Source organism: Chelmon rostratus, chromosome 4 (assembly GCF_017976325.1).
Source record: "Chelmon rostratus isolate fCheRos1 chromosome 4, fCheRos1.pri, whole genome shotgun sequence".
Taxonomy (NCBI): Eukaryota; Metazoa; Chordata; class Actinopteri; order Chaetodontiformes; family Chaetodontidae; genus Chelmon; species Chelmon rostratus.
This window is the reverse complement of record NC_055661.1, coordinates 6,043,678-6,060,641: the sequence shown is the minus strand read 5'-3', so window position 1 is coordinate 6,060,641 and position 16,964 is coordinate 6,043,678. Positions and strand designations below refer to the sequence as shown.

The following is a 16,964-nucleotide window of genomic DNA, read 5'->3' as shown; positions in this document are numbered from 1 at the left end:
TAATGTAGAATGATTGAACTCTGATGTTTTTAATACTGATAGCCATCTTTACTTTTATAAGGCTTATCACTGAATTTCACTAAATGAGTGATTTTGCTGTCTGTGTTCTCATCAGTGACAGTTCAGCTGGGTCATTCTTATAGAGAACTTGATATATTACTTTAAAGATTTACAATGAATACATCGTTATGACTAGAATAATACAAATCTTTCACACGCTCCACTGGCAGCAGGATTGCCTGAAGGCGTGTCTGTTTGATGGATTGTTTTCTGTTGTGAGTCGCAATACAGCCTGACCATGACTTGGAGAGCAGGTCATGTTTTGCTGTGAAACCAGTGAACCACAATTCAAACATTTAAACAGTCTCATGTTGCCTTGAAGGAATACTACAAAACCAAACTGATTGTTTCCAGCATCTCCCTGTTCTCGACACACTCACAGAGTTTCTTCTCCTGGTGGAGCCTCATACAGCTCCTGCAGGGGCTGTAGACCCTGACACACTCTTGAAAAGCTTCAGACTGAAACAAGACCAACCCCACTCATAGTCCTCATTATTCATTTATTAGTGATTAGTCATAGACATGACATAAATAGGACAATGACATCTAGTTTTCTATCCATCACAGTATTCATGTTGGTAGAACGTTTTAGTATGCAAGGCCACAAAAACACATTCAATAAAAGTGAACACACTGTTGAGTCCCCTGCACAAACAGCAGTAATAAACATCTGCGCAGAACAGTTTGACTTACAGGAGAACTCTGAAATCACTCAACTGAGTCACGATTTGAGCGTCTCTCCTCCTGTTTGGTGACTATATGACATGCAACAGACAATCAACACTGCAATATTAAAACATGCGTGAAATTCCAACTGGTACTAGACAAAGTGAACATTTGCACGGTGCAGAGATCTTGTTTATCCTGCACGGCCAGCTGTTACTATGGTTCAGCTTTGAGATACAGTAGCGGTTGCTTACTGGCTGCCATGAGAACATAGACATCAATTTTATCCATCTGTTGTGTGAAAGTGAGTCAAGTAGAACTTGTAGCAAATGTAAAGCTAGTGGGTGAATCAGATTACACTGTATGTGCTCAAGTCAATATGATGCAAAATAACCATTCTGGCATGAACTAAGGTCTGTTGACAGCCAACTCCATTAGTATAGTCCCAGGACATAAAAAACATGCCCTCACCTACAGTTGAGTAATGATCATCATCCTTATTAATCACTGATGTTTTTAATACTGATAGCCATCTTTACTTTTATAAGGCTTATCACTGAATTTCACTAAATGAGTGATTTTGCTGTCTGTGTTCTCATCAGTTACAGTTCAGCTGGGTCATATATTACTTTAAAGATTTACAATAAATACATCGTTAAGACTAGAATAATACAAATCCTTCACATGCTCCACTGACAACACGCTCCACTGGCAGCAGGATTGTCTGAAGGTGTGTCTGTTCGATGGAGGTAGCTGTCGATTGTTTTCTGTCGCAGTATAACCTGACCACGACTTGGAGAGCAGGTCATGTTTTGCTGTGAAACCAAAATCCAAAGCTGAGCTTCATAACGCAAACATGTAAACTTTCTCTGTATACATGTATGTTGCAATACAGTGTTCATATTTAATCAGTCACTATCAACCTTTGTGATATGGAAAAGCACCTGACAGCTGATGGTGAATGCAGAAGTAGAAATATTGAAGTCTTTCTCTGGTACATGCACAACTGGATACAGAACAGACACTTCAAACCTTAAAGGAATACCAAAGACTTCAAGGAATTAACAAGTAAAAATATTAAAAAAGAAATAAAGTCTTGAGCACGTGTCACATTAACCTTTAAGTCAAACCACTGCTTTTTTTTTTGTCTATAAACACTGGACACAGAAACGAACCGATCTTTAGCAGTATCCACCTTCTCGTACATCGTCAGTCTTTGGCACATTCTTCTAGTCTGCCCTGTTGGATTGCTGTTTAGGCGCCACCAGTTAACACCTGCCTGTTCTCAGCACAACCACGGTTTTTCTTCTCCTTCTGCTCCTCAGCAGCGGCGGTCTGTGTCTGACACAGATTCTGGATCAGCTTGGAGTTGAGGAAGCGCCGATAGGAGTCTTTCTCCATCAAAGTGTAGATCATCTTCTGGGCTTCAGTGAAACAAGAAGGGCAGGCGTTCGTCACGTTCTGCCTCGTTTCTTCTCTGGTCGCTGCGTCTAAGTTGACCTTAAGTGACAGAGCGGGTAGAAAGTGATGATACTCAGACAAAATTCATTTGAGTTTCTAATTTGGCATTAAGAACAATATTATCATTTACTCCTCCCCCAGTGTTTAAGGTAAAAATATGAAAAACACTGTCGTAAGGACAAGAAGAAGCTCTGGTGAAAGGTGTAACAAAACACACCCAAATTTAAGTCCTCTGTTTACCCTAATTTTCCATTTAATTTTCTTTGAGGGTAAACCAAAAGGACTGAATTGAGTATTGAGATTCATCCGTGCTCAGCATCCAGCTTCGTAGGATAATGATGAAACCACTGAGTTAGCCTTTAATCAGGAAGGTGGCTGAATGGTCATTAGAACAGCAGAGCTTTGCTTGTGAATTATTCATAGCTTTGCAGTCACAATCAGCTCCAGTCATTCACATCACTGGATGAGGATGCACAGTTGCATTAATGAGATTTGCAGTTCTGCATAATAGGCTTTGAAACAAGGTCAGCCTTTTTTCCTCTTACATTTTTAGCCTCTCTTTCGTTCTTTTTTTTTTTGTTTGTCGTTCACATTCTCCACTTCCTCTCTCCTCACACTGCTCCAGCTCACTAATGGTTTGACATGTGATATCAGCAGCGTGATGCTAAGGTTCAGATAAAAGGCTTTACCTCATTAGGAGCATCTGCTTCAACGTATTGCTGGTAGATCTGCTTGGCTCTGGTCGCCAGCTTGGAAGGTGCAGTCTTTTTGTAGTCTTCACAGGCGACCCAGAAGTCCATGTTCTCCTCGCTGAACTCTGACCTCAGGAAGCTGGTGAAGACGGTACGACCCGCTAACACAGGCAGAAAAAATACGGTTCTTTTAAATTTCCAGTGCACCTCACAGACCCATGAGAGCCCGTGTGGTGGCGTGTGATGGCACATGGTGATGTATAATAAATATTGTAATATATTGACATTCCTTCAAAAGAATAATACAATACAGCCTTGTTTGCCAAATCCAGCATACTTTGTTGCCAGACAGAATCAGTTACACTGGATCTATTTTAGGTAGAAACACCTGCAGAGCTAGCCAAAATGCTGGAAAGTACTTTGGAAGCCATATATGGGTTTGGATACACTGCCAATTGCTCATAAGGTGCCAGAGCAAAGGGGAGTTATTCATTATCACACCATTCAGAGACATTACAGACAGGACGACATTAAAAAAACTGATGCATTAAGTTGCATTTAAGGCTGTGTGTCCCTCTCCCCTCGCGAAAGGGACCTAAATTTCAGAGTTTCTGATCATAGAAAATTGTTAGAGTGTTAGAGTTAGAGGGAGCAATTGATGGAAAAGTCACTTCAAATGTGTTCATCTTCCCGAGAGAAAATAAGCACTCACTGAACAAAGCTGGGGAGCATGAAAGCAGCGTAATTATACTCAATTTGCCCAAAAATAAATAAATAAAACCTAGCAGCAATAATTACATTTTGTCTTTTTAGATACACAAGACGAGTGTTTTCTCCTATACAAGCCAGTTAATGAAAGAGCACAGCACAGACAGATCTGCTCCAAAAATCCTACATGACTAAGAGGACGGATGGAGGAAACAGTGAGGCCTCGCTAAAATAAATAAAAAATCAGACCAATGAGAGCTGACAGCTGAAGTTGGAAGGGAAGGGGGAAGACATGAAGGTCAGAACTCAGTTGGTTCCCTCAAGGCCATTGCTCCCCTTTTGTGTCCACGCGCTCACACAGTGTAAATCTCAGGGGGTTTATGCATGCACACACACACACAAATACACTCTGCACTGGTCAGCATGCCCTGGGGGCCCATTGAGTAGTGCCTGGAGACACGTAGCAGAGGACCAGAGCATGAGAACGCAGCAACTTCCCTTTAACATCACCAAGACAGCAGCAATCAGAGCAGAGCGTCAGAGCAGCGTGATGCTACTTCATTAGCGCTGCTCAAGCCATGTTCTGAAGTACAGGTATTTTATTACTCATTTTGTGCCTCATGAAGAGTGAACACAGAGGTTAAGTATCACTAAGTATCTGAGATCGGCAAAACCTTACTGGAAACCATTAGTGAGGAATGTGAAGGTCAGCGCCTTGTCAGATAATATTCCCACATGATTACAGCACAGTCATGTCACATGAGAATGGTGATGTTATTTATAAGGGTTTTTTTCAGAAATCCTGAGAGAGCTTCTGCTGGAGAACTAATGAGTCGAGCATCCGCCTCTGACCGGACTGACAAAGCCCTCTCGGGTTCGCTTTGGATTCGAGCACGTGTTCATTAGCCGTGTTCTAGTTCAGCTTGGACTTTTTTAGGTGTGAAACAATAATGCAACACTTACTTTCGCTGGTCATCACGTGGGAGAAAGACTCCTTCCATTTCTCCACCTCAGCTGCAGTAGGCACCCTGCAACACATATGAAGGCTGCTTTTTAAAAGAGGCTGCACAGACTTGTGAAGAAAAGCTGCAATAGGCATGCAGCGATTTTTATGTAAACTGTGTGGAAAATTACACTACAAAATTTGTGTTCGGATTTAATTTAGAATTGTATCATTTTATTGCAAGCGATATGCGTTCCTATTGAAAACGTTGCATTAACCATTTTCCCTGTGTATGTAAGGTTTAATAAAGTAATTAATGTTGCAGTACTTTCCTCCATTGTACTGGTAGAGAAACCATCTCAAACTCAAACAAAAAGAAGTGGATGCGAAGTATTGTCTCAAGGAATATCTCCATCACAATAGCACAGTTCTAAAGGGAGGGAGGGATCAATAATAATGATCACTGGTCAATAATGGCAGCAAATCCAATTATACCTGCTTTTACACAGCAAAACCACCACAATACATAATGGCCTCTTAAAGATTTCATTACCTCAGGAACCACATTAGCATTCATGAAAATAATGAATGACTTCACCCAGCTAAAAAAAGAGTACTGTATGCTCATATATATCACCTGAATAATGCATGTCACAGAGGCTACAGCATGTCTTTGTGCTGGGAACAGGATGGGGTATTGCCATTGAACAACTGAGCAGGAAAATTAATGCATATTGATCATCTCTAACTGTCTTTGAGTGGGTTACGTGTCACAGGAAAGGAAAGGTCAGGCTGAGGACTGCTAACCTGCTCATAATGAACACTAACAGGCCTCCTGAGGGAACACAGTCAGGTCATGAAGGCCAGAATAAGCCCAAAGCAAGACATTCTTCAGCACGTATCATTGAATTTCAAGATTCATACTGTAACTGAAAGAGTCATGATGTATGAAAGTAATATCATGGAGGCTTTAGACACCAACACCTGAGGCTGTATTCAGAACAACACAAAGCGTGCGCCACTGAACCAAAGAACCCCAAAGTCAAGCAGGAAATGATGTATTTCCCGTGAAATGAAATGTGTCAGTGCAAGCTCTCTTTCCACGTCAGCACCTTGGATTTAATCAAGGTGGATAAAAAATAGCTCGGCCAATGAAAAGTGACCCCACCTACAGTCACTAAAGACTACTGCTGAATGCATGAAACACATTTAGCGTAAAGCAACATGTATCATTTTATAACCAGAGAAATTTATCCTCCTAGTGGCTGCTAACACATCCACCCATCATATTTACAGGCGTTTCCCGGCGCAGTGCTTATCCAGATGAAAATGCAAATAAAGAATTTCTTTTCATGCAACATGCACAAAACTTCTTACAAGAAACAAGGATAGACAGTGAGTTCATTTCATCACAATCTTTGCGAATGGGGTTAAAATGTCTTTTTGAGCTCTCGGAAGTGATGAACAAATGTTTCTAAAATATCCACAGATTGAACAAGCAGAGATGAGCTCCTCTGACCTCTTTGCGGCGGCGGCAGTCTTCTCTTTCACCTGCTTCTGATCTGCCGTTTGGGGTTCAGGCTTCTGCAGTAAGAAGCTTATTTTGTGCTTGATGTCTTTGGCGCTGTGGAGAGGCAGAGGAGAGGACGGTGACGGAAATGAATTTCAGGAGATTTCAGTTTGTTTCCAGAAATAATGTTCAAACAAAGTCTTGATTTTATGAAGACTGCTCTGTAAGCGAGTGGTTAGCAAATGATTCCTAATTTTTAATATTTAACTGTTGTTGTCATTTACTGGTTTGATCTCAAGTGAAAAAAAGATAAAGCTCAGAAAAATGAGCATTTGCAGAGTTTCAGATGAAAGCTACATTTTAGCCACATATTATTTTAGCAGGAATAGAACAACACCTTTATCCACCTGTCTTACCTTTTCAAGCATGTTGCAGGGAGCGTTGCAAGTCCTTTACACATGGTGTAATGTTAAAGATCCAAAGTCAGCACTGTTGTTGTAAATGACGGCAGGGAAGCAACAGTGTGTGAGTTTTTATTGCAGCGTTCTCCAGTATTGGACAGCAGGCTGCTGGTGTCTCCACCCCCAGCAGGGGCTTTATAGCTCCAGAGTGCACAGTGACAGAAAGCTGACCAGAAAACCGACCAATCACACCACACAGGGTGAGAGCGAGAGAGAAACAAAGACAGGGAGGGAGAGATGGAGAGAAAGTTGAAGTAAATTTACAGCAGATGGAATCGTATGTAAGCAAAACACGAGGTGTTTTCCACTGACGGAGGCGTCACAAGCATTTCAGGAATTACAGAAGTCATCCCTCTGTGGAAAAAAACAAAACAAAGAGCTTCATCAGACTGCAAAAATAAAGTCCAGGCATGGATACTGTCATCAGTCTGTGAGTGTATCTGAGGGGATACCTCACTAAAACCCAATGTGTCCCAGTTTCAACTCTATATTATACACTATGTCTATTTGGTTTTTGCTCTTTACAAAAAATCTATTGAAGTTCCTGCTTTGCAGTAACGACACATATTGTAAGATGTATTCTAATGCACCAGAATTAAAAGCAACTTGTGGATGACACTGTCAGACATCAGGTAGCAAAGGAAGCTTTGTTTCTCAAGAAAATGTACTTTTGTTTTTCTGCCTCAGTCTTGTGGAGCTGTCTCACCACATATGCAATACACACAAACAGCAACAGTCTAGCGTAGCACAGAAAAAACAGCGTACTTAACAATTTTTATACTCACACAAAACGATCAAATACATTCAACAACAGATCCAACTGTCAGTCCAATGCATCAGGGATGATTCTTGGACCTGTCTCGCCACCATCCTAAACATACTGTACCTACATTTTACTGCATTGAACTAACCCCAAATGACACAAATCATGTGATCAGGGACAACAGATTCTTGTTTTATTCTCCTGGGCTGTCTCACATCCATCTTCGTTGTAAGCATTTCCTAAATGGTCAATAGTAAGAAACATCATTTAAGAAAAGAAGAATAAAAAGATGGATACTGCAGACTGCGAGGGCCTTGCATGTGAAAGACAAACAAAAAAAACTGCATGATGACATGCATGACTGCATGACAAAACCAGTGACATACTGACCACAAATATACCTGTTCAAATAGACAGCCAGGTGGACCAGAGACAGCCAAAACAAAAACATGAGTCAGTCAGACGGCCCTGTTCTCATGTTGATGGTAACCACGATGAGACAACTCTGAGGAGCTGTTGGAAGTGACTTTCAAATACACAATATAGGACATATTACAGAGATTTGTTTCACATGAGTTATTTCCAGGAATGAACAGAGGCAAGACCAGTCAAAGAGAGCTGACAGGAAAATAAATGGAAATCATTGTGTCTCATTGGCTGACAGGCCTGTGTTGATTCCTTAATTGATGGGGTTACTCAGAGCTAAAGAAAAAGAAGGTCTGTCTGAATACGCTGATATTCAGCTGGCCGAATGGGGCCTGCAGGCTACCAGTTGACAATTACTGCCCTAAAGCATACTCTGGTTTTGCATAAAAATGATAAAGTTTTAACAAATGCGAATAGTTCGTCACAATAATGTAAATAGAATATTGTTACACATTATAGATTTATATGTATGAAAATACATGCTTGTGGATAGTGACATATTTGCGCATCATGGACGTAGGTTGGATAAATGATAACTTTTATCATGATGTTGTGTGACATGAAGTGCACTTGTTGCAGCTTTATGCACGGTCCGGTTAAACTGTTGGCTGTGAACATTTGCAAATACAACACATGCTAACATTTCTCCTGATATGTAAAATATCAAAAAAGACAGATCATGTAAAGAAGCACCATGTTTCTGTGATAATGGTTTTTGTTTCTGTTTTGCTAATGCATAACAGAGTCCTGTGACTGTAATTTGAAGGAAATGAGGGTGCTCTTTGTTCTATTTATTCTGTTTTCATGCTGTTCATTTTTTAGATGAAAGTGCATTGCAAGCAGTGTCAAACCACTTGTCAGTGGACTATAGGGAGCCAGCACATTTATCATTTATAAGACCATTTACCAACTGCACAAACAGCCCTCATGACCTCCTCTCTGATTGTACTCGATTAATTAAAAACTGACCACAACATTCGAACTCATTCGTCCTTTAACGGGAGGTTGGCGGCCCTCCATGCTTTAAATGTGTTGGCTACAAATCAAAAAGGCACATTTCTGCTACAGCTGCTCTTAAATCTTTTCAAGAGAATAATCAAAGCTGCTTTCAGGCCTCAGATAAAAGCAGAAACTGTTCAGTGGTCCAGATTTCAATATGAAGTCATGTGTAAAAGAGGAAGGTGATGCTTATTTTCGTGCATGCATTTATCAGAGGGTTATCCTCCAGACGCTGAACTTACATCTGCTCATCCATAGCTTGATCCCATTCATTTATTACCTGGGAGTGAGGCTGCAGATGTTGAATCAGTTTGTCCTCTCAGGTCGAGATGAATGAGCAGATCAAAGCCGCCTGCACAGTTCATTCAGGATGCAGCTCAAGTACCTCCCAATCCAAAACAATGAGGTGCCCTTCAGCTGTGGTTTAGGTTATCTATTTAACATTTGATTCAAATGAAAAACAAATAAGCAAACAAAACAACATTTTTGAATCATTTGCTGTTCTGCAGGTTATTTATTCTCCTGGCAGTGTGTTTAGTGAATGGGTTTAGATGATGATTGTGCTGGCTCCCTATAATCTACTGTCTAGTGTTTTCACACAGTTTGCAAAGCACTTTCATCTAAAAATGAACCACTTATGAAACAGAATAAAGAGCACCCTCATTTCCTGCAAATTACATTCACAGGAAAATGTTATGCATTAGCAAAAAGAAAAACACGGTGCTTCTTGACATCTGTCTGTTTTTATTTTGTCTTATCTTATTTACTGGACTGTTCTATATGCATCTGTGGAAACTAAAATGGTTCAGATATGGTTAAGATTGGGCAATTCAAATAAATGAGTTAGGGTAAGAAAACAGTACGAAAGGAAAACATCAACTCTGTCTGCAACATCACCAGTGTTGAAAAATGTTTAGACCCCATAAATCCAATTCAAGGGCCACTTTTTCCAAAGCTTTCCTCACTTTTAGGACTTCTCTTCCATGTTGACTTAAGTTAAGTTAAGTGTTAAAGTCCATTTTTGACTTTGGAGAATAGTAAATAGTACGATCCCAATTCAACATCTGCTTGATCTGCTTATCGTGCTGCTTTAATGTTCATACATAGAAAGATTAAAAACCAATACAATATCTTTGCTGAGCTGCCATTTTCAAAGTATAAAAAAAAAACCATCCCTTATGAACCAGTAGTATGTGTCAAATCATTTTGACTATTAGATCATTTCTTTTTTCATTTCAGTTCCATTAATAAATGAGGGGGGGTTAACTTCATTGGGACAAAAGACAAAATACAGACAAAACAACGCGAGGGAGGAAGACAGGAACAGTAACAACATTAGAACAGGGCTGTGTTAGCTGATGTTAGTTTTGTTGGTTTTATGTTGGTTTATGCTGGTGTGTGTGTGTATGTGTGTGTATTTTGAACAGTTGGTCTATGGGGCAGATTAATGAACAAAAAATTTAAATAAATAAACTCAGTGAAAGTATAGAGAGGTGGATTTAATAGAGAGAGAGAGAGATAACTGAGGGAAAAAGATTTGCAAGATTTAACTGGCTGTATGGAAACAAGGTCTCTGTGTATGCAGACAGATATTAGAAGTGTATTCCTTCAAATTCATGCAAAACTATAGGCGCCACCATAAAATCAAAAATACAAAATGTACATTTCACGCTTTTGGTTTCAGGTTTTTTCTCAAAGGAGCACACAGGCCGATTTACAGAGCAGATACGTATACGTCTGCAGCAGGTGAAAAGTTGGACTTTAACAGTGTAACAGGTCTATTTGTTTTCTGTCAACAAGGGGCTGATTATGAATTTCGGCTCACAATGTCCTGCTGCCCGCTGGCGCTCATCCAGACAGCAGGATGTGATTCAAGCATAAGCAAAGTTTACACAGCCGCAAGGTGATGATGGCTCTGTGTGCTCCAGGTGCACACACATCACACCTGAGGAGCCAGCCCCATCTCACCTTATCAGTCCCAGCAGCATCTCATCAGGTGCTGCAGCAGCCAGGCACAGATATCCAGCTGTTAGGTAAGACCTGCTGATGGACAGCGGTGCAAGAGTGCGAGGGCACAGAAAAGAAGTAATCACTTGGCAGAAGCAAGACAAAAAATGATGTAATGATGCATAAAATGTATCATGTCCTCAGGTTTCCTGAATAATCAGATCACCTCAAACTACTTTTGTTTTAAAACTGAATCCATAAATGTTGCCATGTTCATTACATGCCCCCATATTAAATTACTGGACAGAACAAACAACATGCTGGTAGCTCCTCTTAGAGGAGGACAGGATTAGAGTAATGGAAAACTTGCTGGTGCATAGCACTCGTGTGGCTGAAAAACTAACTCTGGGCAGTAATACATTTCCCCTGAAATATATTGAACTAATGCAAATCAGTTGTGCTCAGTGTAAGCCAAAGGACATGTCAATTCACACTTCTCAATTCAGCAACATGGTGGCTGTTACAAGAAAAACAGAATCTCACCCTGACATGAGGTGCAAAAACACATTGACCCAACTTTTCCCTTTTTTTTCCAAAATGCGACTCAAATAATAACTCCTAATTTGACCCAAGTACCCTAGGAATGCCCTTGTCTGCAGGTCATGGAAATTAGCCTCCAGGGCTGGAGGTGTTATAGATTAGTGTAGAAATCTGTCTTTTTGTGCTACAGGTTTAACATTTTGTGTTTCTAAAGCAAAGCATCACAACCTCGCTGCGAGTTTTGACCACAACAAGACAGCTGAATGAGATAGCCGCACTGCAATTCAGGCAACAGGCTAGCAGGAAGGTTTAAAAAGCAGTGTTTTTAATGCATGTGGGCATGCCTCACATCTCATTTACAATTTCAATGATGGCTCCAAAGGTCAAGAGGAGCCAAGGCAGCATCATGGCAGTGGATGGCCTCAGTGAAGTGGCTTAGGCTCCACACTGTTCACATATGCTGCGCGTGCAAGCGGCAAAGGACTGCGTAACAAGAGAGGATAATACTAGTTATATCTTTTCAAATTGGGACGTGACGCTCCATATGAACAGCGTGTGGAGAGGACTTGACCATAATCTGACCTGCTGTAATGGCATGGCGAGATCCATTCAGCGTGATTGTCCTCCCATTTTATGATTTACCAGGTGGGTGCAGCAGAGCAGGGTGCACTTTGTCATCTTCTTTCTGCCTCTGGATGACACCTCTACCATGACAACGTGGTCAATACATCTTCCCACTCCACACCTTTCACCTGCCTGAGGACCACACACAGATCAACTCTCTCTCTCTCTCCAACAGCAGCGGCTACACTGACTCGTTAATTAGGTGCATCTGTGCAATCCAGTCCACCAGTTATACACAAGGGGGACACTAGAAACACAATCAGTGAAATAAAATTAGTTGAATCTACTCCTCTCTGATGCAGTATCAACAAAAACTGAGCATTATAAACTTCAAGGAGGCAGGATTCTTTGCAGGGGTTGATTAAAATCATGCTTTATATATGTAATAAGTAATAACAGGACTAAGAGTCCCAACCGCACTAACAGCTCTGTGAGGTTGTACTTTGATTTAGGAGAGGTAGGAAGGATTTCATAATTTTATTCTTTGGTTATTTGACAAAGCAGTTTAATGTATTAAATGTAGGGCCCTGCTAGTTTGTCGTGGTGTGTCTACACTTCGTTCCCACAGGTTTCTTGTGCACTTGCTGCAAGTGACGACAGTGTCTTTCAAGTCAACACGAATTCACTCTCATGCTTTGCAGGCTTGTTCACTCCAAACTCTCCGCGTAGCGTCGAGACAGGGCTAGTGCAGTTGTTTTATGAAAATGTCACAGCTGGTAACTTTGAGGAGGCTTGTCTGGCATGCCACTTTAAACACCGGCGAGCTCCGATAATAAACAGCAGCTGAGGGATCACTGTAAAGACAGCTTTCATCATGCACCCTCAGCCGTGGCAATTAGCATATCGAGCCCAAACAAAGACAGACTTTTCCAGCTTCAGCTAAACGACCCGTAGCGCAGAACTCATGGTGCCCGTGCAGAGGACGAGAGGTTACTGCCGTGACTGTTTATAGGCCTCATCAGTCAGCCGCTCGTGGCGGGCCATAATGAGCTGTGATGAGGCTACGTGTGGAACAGCATGCAGGTTCAGATACCTATCAGAACCGCTGCTGTTGAGCGGCGGCATTCACAGCTTTGATCTAACGCGGGCTCGGCGCGATGATGGATGAGTTTGTGCGTTTGTGTGCATGCTTGAGCTCGTGCTTGTGTCTTTGTTCGTGTGCTCGGTGCTGTTCATGTGTGTGAGTTTGTTGTGGGGCTGCCTGCATGTAGCGTGTAAGAGCTATTTTGTTTCCTTGTCTAGAAGTCATAACACCTGGCTTAATGGGAGCCAGTCTGTCAATGTGACTAGTAATGTAATGATACAATAGATACATGCACGAAGACTACACTCTTCCTTTTTTGGCTTCATACTTAAATTAGAACGTCATTGTCAACCACAACAGCTATTTACAGCAGTTGGAGTTGTAACAAACCAGGTAATTGACAACAGATTATTGTCATCTTCTCCTTAATGCAAAATGTTGAGCATCCCTTCCCTCCATCATGATGTGTCCCACGCACACTTAACCCGGGTTGCCATTAAATAAAATGATGAATTTCAGCATCTTTGCCTTTGACAAGAAAACAAAAATCCTGTAATAATGACAGATTGTCGGCCTGCACTTGACACCTAACATCTGTTTCCTGTGTTGAACAAAGTGTCGCGTCAGCGCAGAATTGGCTCCTTCGGGTTTCATGCCTCTCACGTTTGTGGTCCCCGAATAGAGGATTCACCACAAATCTCTTCATCAGTGTTTGAAATGTCTGACTCGGCTCGAGGAAATCAATTTAAAACGAGAAAAGTGCTCTCAGAACAACTGTTGATCCCATTCAAGTCTTTTTGTATCACCCAGAAGTATTCTCCAACATGAAGACTTTGTTTTCGGGATTTCAAACCTGCCATGATGACGAAGTTATGGCTGTTAGAATCGCATTTCTTATATTACACAACTCAAGCTCTGCTGATGATGATCAACGGTCAGCTGGACCTTGACCTAACAGTTACATACACCAGTCACTGCTGTATCATGCAGTATATGCAGACACACACCATCTGTATATGAATATCATTACGTCTGCGGTTATGTCATATAAACACAGGCTATTACAATGAGAGACAGATGACCACAGGCCCCTCTGGAGACAAACTATAAGACTCTAAGTCTGCAGGCAGTCTGTAAGTGTTTTCAGGAGCCATAATGTGACCAACAGTCGCCCTATCACAGCCACAGGCCACAACTGTTGAACTGAAAGATGGTCTGTGTAATAACAGACGTCAGGGCTCTCATATGACAAGGTCGGAAATTGCTTATTGTGTCAGAGTGCTTAGTGCTTATTACGCATCCAGCATGTTTATAATGTCAGCGGACAGCCTGTCAGACCTTATATTTCTGCTTTCTAGTGGAAAACATCAGTGGTAAATATAACCAGGGTTTGTAAGGAAAGTATACAGCTCATGGTGCACTGTGGATGTCGACTGCAGCATGACCTCAGTGTGCTATTTATCTAGAACCAAACCCACCGATGCATGAGCCTACTTTGTAGATTTGGGCAATGTTCCCGCTTGCACAATCGCTATGCAGCGCACAAAATAAAATACAACAGAAACATATTAATTAGTATCTATTTTTAGAACTGATATAATGTAGTTAATAAGACCAATAATATTGTTTTCTGTACCATTTTGCAACGTAACTCAATGAGCAACAGGTGTCCAGCCAATAATACGATACAGTTCACTTACGCTACGCAGCCAATCATAGCATTGACAGTGTTTGCATATGTGCCCTCCCCATACGCGTCATGCAGGTTAGCTAGCTAACAACAGTGCAGCGGAGTGAAGAGACGCAAATGCTAACCCCTTATCATGCCGAAACGAACGGGCAGCGACACATCCACTCATCAAGCCACGGTAAAAAAAAAAGAAATGCGGTTCTTTAAGCATCCAGAAATTGTCTTGAAGTGGCACATTTGGACCAGCTGATGCGCACAAAGTCAAAGCAAGAAGCAGAGGAAGTCATCGACCTGGACAAAGTGTACAAGCATTGGAGAAGCGAGAAGGGCAGACACAAACAATAAGGTAAATTTTAACGCAGATTTGTGCATATTCGAGTGACATATATGTATTAATCATTAAATGTTGTTACTATTTGATAATTTATGGGCAGGGTTTCCGCTACATGAAATCCATCGTGTCGCACCACCGCATCCTCTGAATGATGATTTTTTTTTTCCAGATTTAAAACAATTTTAAATGGATATATATGGACATAAATGTATATGTATATACATTGTGCAAAATGTGAATGTTTTAATGTGAACAAAATTTATGTCTGAAAGGTGTATATGTGTTATTTCTTCCAGAACATGACCCTCACCCATGCCATAACTGGACCTTACCCAGGCCAAAGCCGGACTCTTCCTATGGTTAAATCAGGACTCTTAGTACACATCTAATGAACAACAATATTTTAGTTTGGTTTTTTTTTCATTTTAAGTGGGCCAAATCAATTATATTAAAAGTAAACTAATGAAAATTGCTGCTGTAATTTGATTCTTTTAATAAGCCATGTAACTTGCTATGATCCAAGGTTTTGAACAGGCGTGATACTGGTGTGTGGCCACGGTACACATCTGATGTTGCTCACGGTGGTCCTCAGTGTGCTCAGGGAGCTTGTGTGTCTGCTCAGACACATGAAAAATTAGAGGGAACTTTGGATTTGGGCCTTAATAAGTGTCCTGTATATTGGCAGATCTTGAAGAAATGAACATGTTTCATGAGTTGCAAAATAAGAACAAAATAACTTCCACAGACAATATGCTGGACATGAATGTTATGGTACTTAATGATGTACAAATAAAATTCAGATGCAGATGAAACGTTCGGCTCCACGGCAAAGCAAATTGCCACATCCTGCACTGCCCGCATTCAGCACCGCTGGGTGATAGTCATTCATCAGTATTAAATGTCAGAATTGACTTTTAGCATGTTAAAGATGCATCGATTAATATTTGTCCGCTCGGTGGCAGAAAACTCCACAAAAAGCTGACAGACGAGTATCTGCAACATACTACTGGATTATTGAGTTGCGATGACTAATGTGTAAGGAAAGAGTAGCTTTTTTACAGCAGACAAAGAGCCATTTTTGGACATTCTCAAACACCAACACCTGCGTTTTGTTCCAGAACTTTATTTGGTCTCCCACGTTCGGACACATTCAAGTATGTCTGGCCACACACAGACACACACACACACACACACAAACAGAAATTCCTCAGCGTGTGTTCTGCCATTGAGAGCTAATAGAAGACATCTGCATGACAGTGCTGATTGGGAAATTTACATTAGCACACTAATCCTTTACCTAACCAGTCCAAAAAAGAACAACATTTTATGTAATCTAACCCTAACCCCATGAGAGATCTGGTGTGTGTGTGTGTGTGTGTGTGTGTGTGTGTGTGTCAGGCATGGTTTTCACACTGTATACAACATCCAGTGAACTGTGCTGTATCTCCTTGAGGGGGGACTAGCCCACCGGCACAGTGAACTTGATCCCAGAGGGTCAGCACAGAGATGGAAAACAACAGCCACGGTTATCTAATGCACAGCTCTGTTTACATAATCGGACAATAGACCAGTGTGTTGCTTTAACGCATCATTATGAAGTAAATGTTGATTGCACGTCATAATGTCTATGGAGTAATGACATCATCAGCGTTCAGATTGGTTCCCTATAAGCCAGGGTGGGGGACCTTTTGTCCCATCATCATTTATTTCATCATTTACATTTTTGGACAAGTCAAAGGAACTTAACAAGCAGGAGTTCAAACACTTACTGTGCAAAACCAAAGTGGGCAGTGGAGGAAGTATTCTTCTCCCAGGTCTGAGGCGCACTGTGTTGGTTTTTACTCTACCACAGCGAGATCTGACAGTCGGAGGAGATAAACTGCTCCTCAGGCCAGAGCCACAGTTCTTCATTGTTTTTTCAGATGAATCAGTGTTGAAAATCTACTTATCGCTGACCTCAGAGGTTCTGAGGGCCTGAGGTCATGACCTTACCTTTTGCCTCCTTACTTGAAAGTTGTTCTTGTTTTGCATGCCCCTGTGTTTCCACCCTATGCTGGACTTAAGTGTGGACAAACCGACTGTTGCACACTGTCATTTTGCACAACTGCACTACTGT

The 16,964-nt window shown here is 41.3% G+C and overlaps 1 protein-coding gene across 1 annotated transcript; it reads right to left on the bottom strand.

Annotated features, from left to right (window-relative positions):
* Positions 1-555: 555 nt before the first annotated feature.
* On the bottom strand, positions 556-6,593 carry rgs4 (regulator of G protein signaling 4). Its single transcript, XM_041935276.1, has 5 exons — positions 6,457-6,593; positions 6,050-6,154; positions 4,551-4,615; positions 2,877-3,040; positions 556-2,226 (listed from the first exon to the last, which is right to left on the bottom strand). Exons 1-5 carry the CDS (start codon positions 6,498-6,500, stop codon positions 1,981-1,983), a joined length of 624 nt encoding a protein of 207 aa, XP_041791210.1. The 5' UTR covers positions 6,501-6,593; the 3' UTR covers positions 556-1,980.
* Between the last annotated feature and the right edge of the window lie 10,371 nt (positions 6,594-16,964).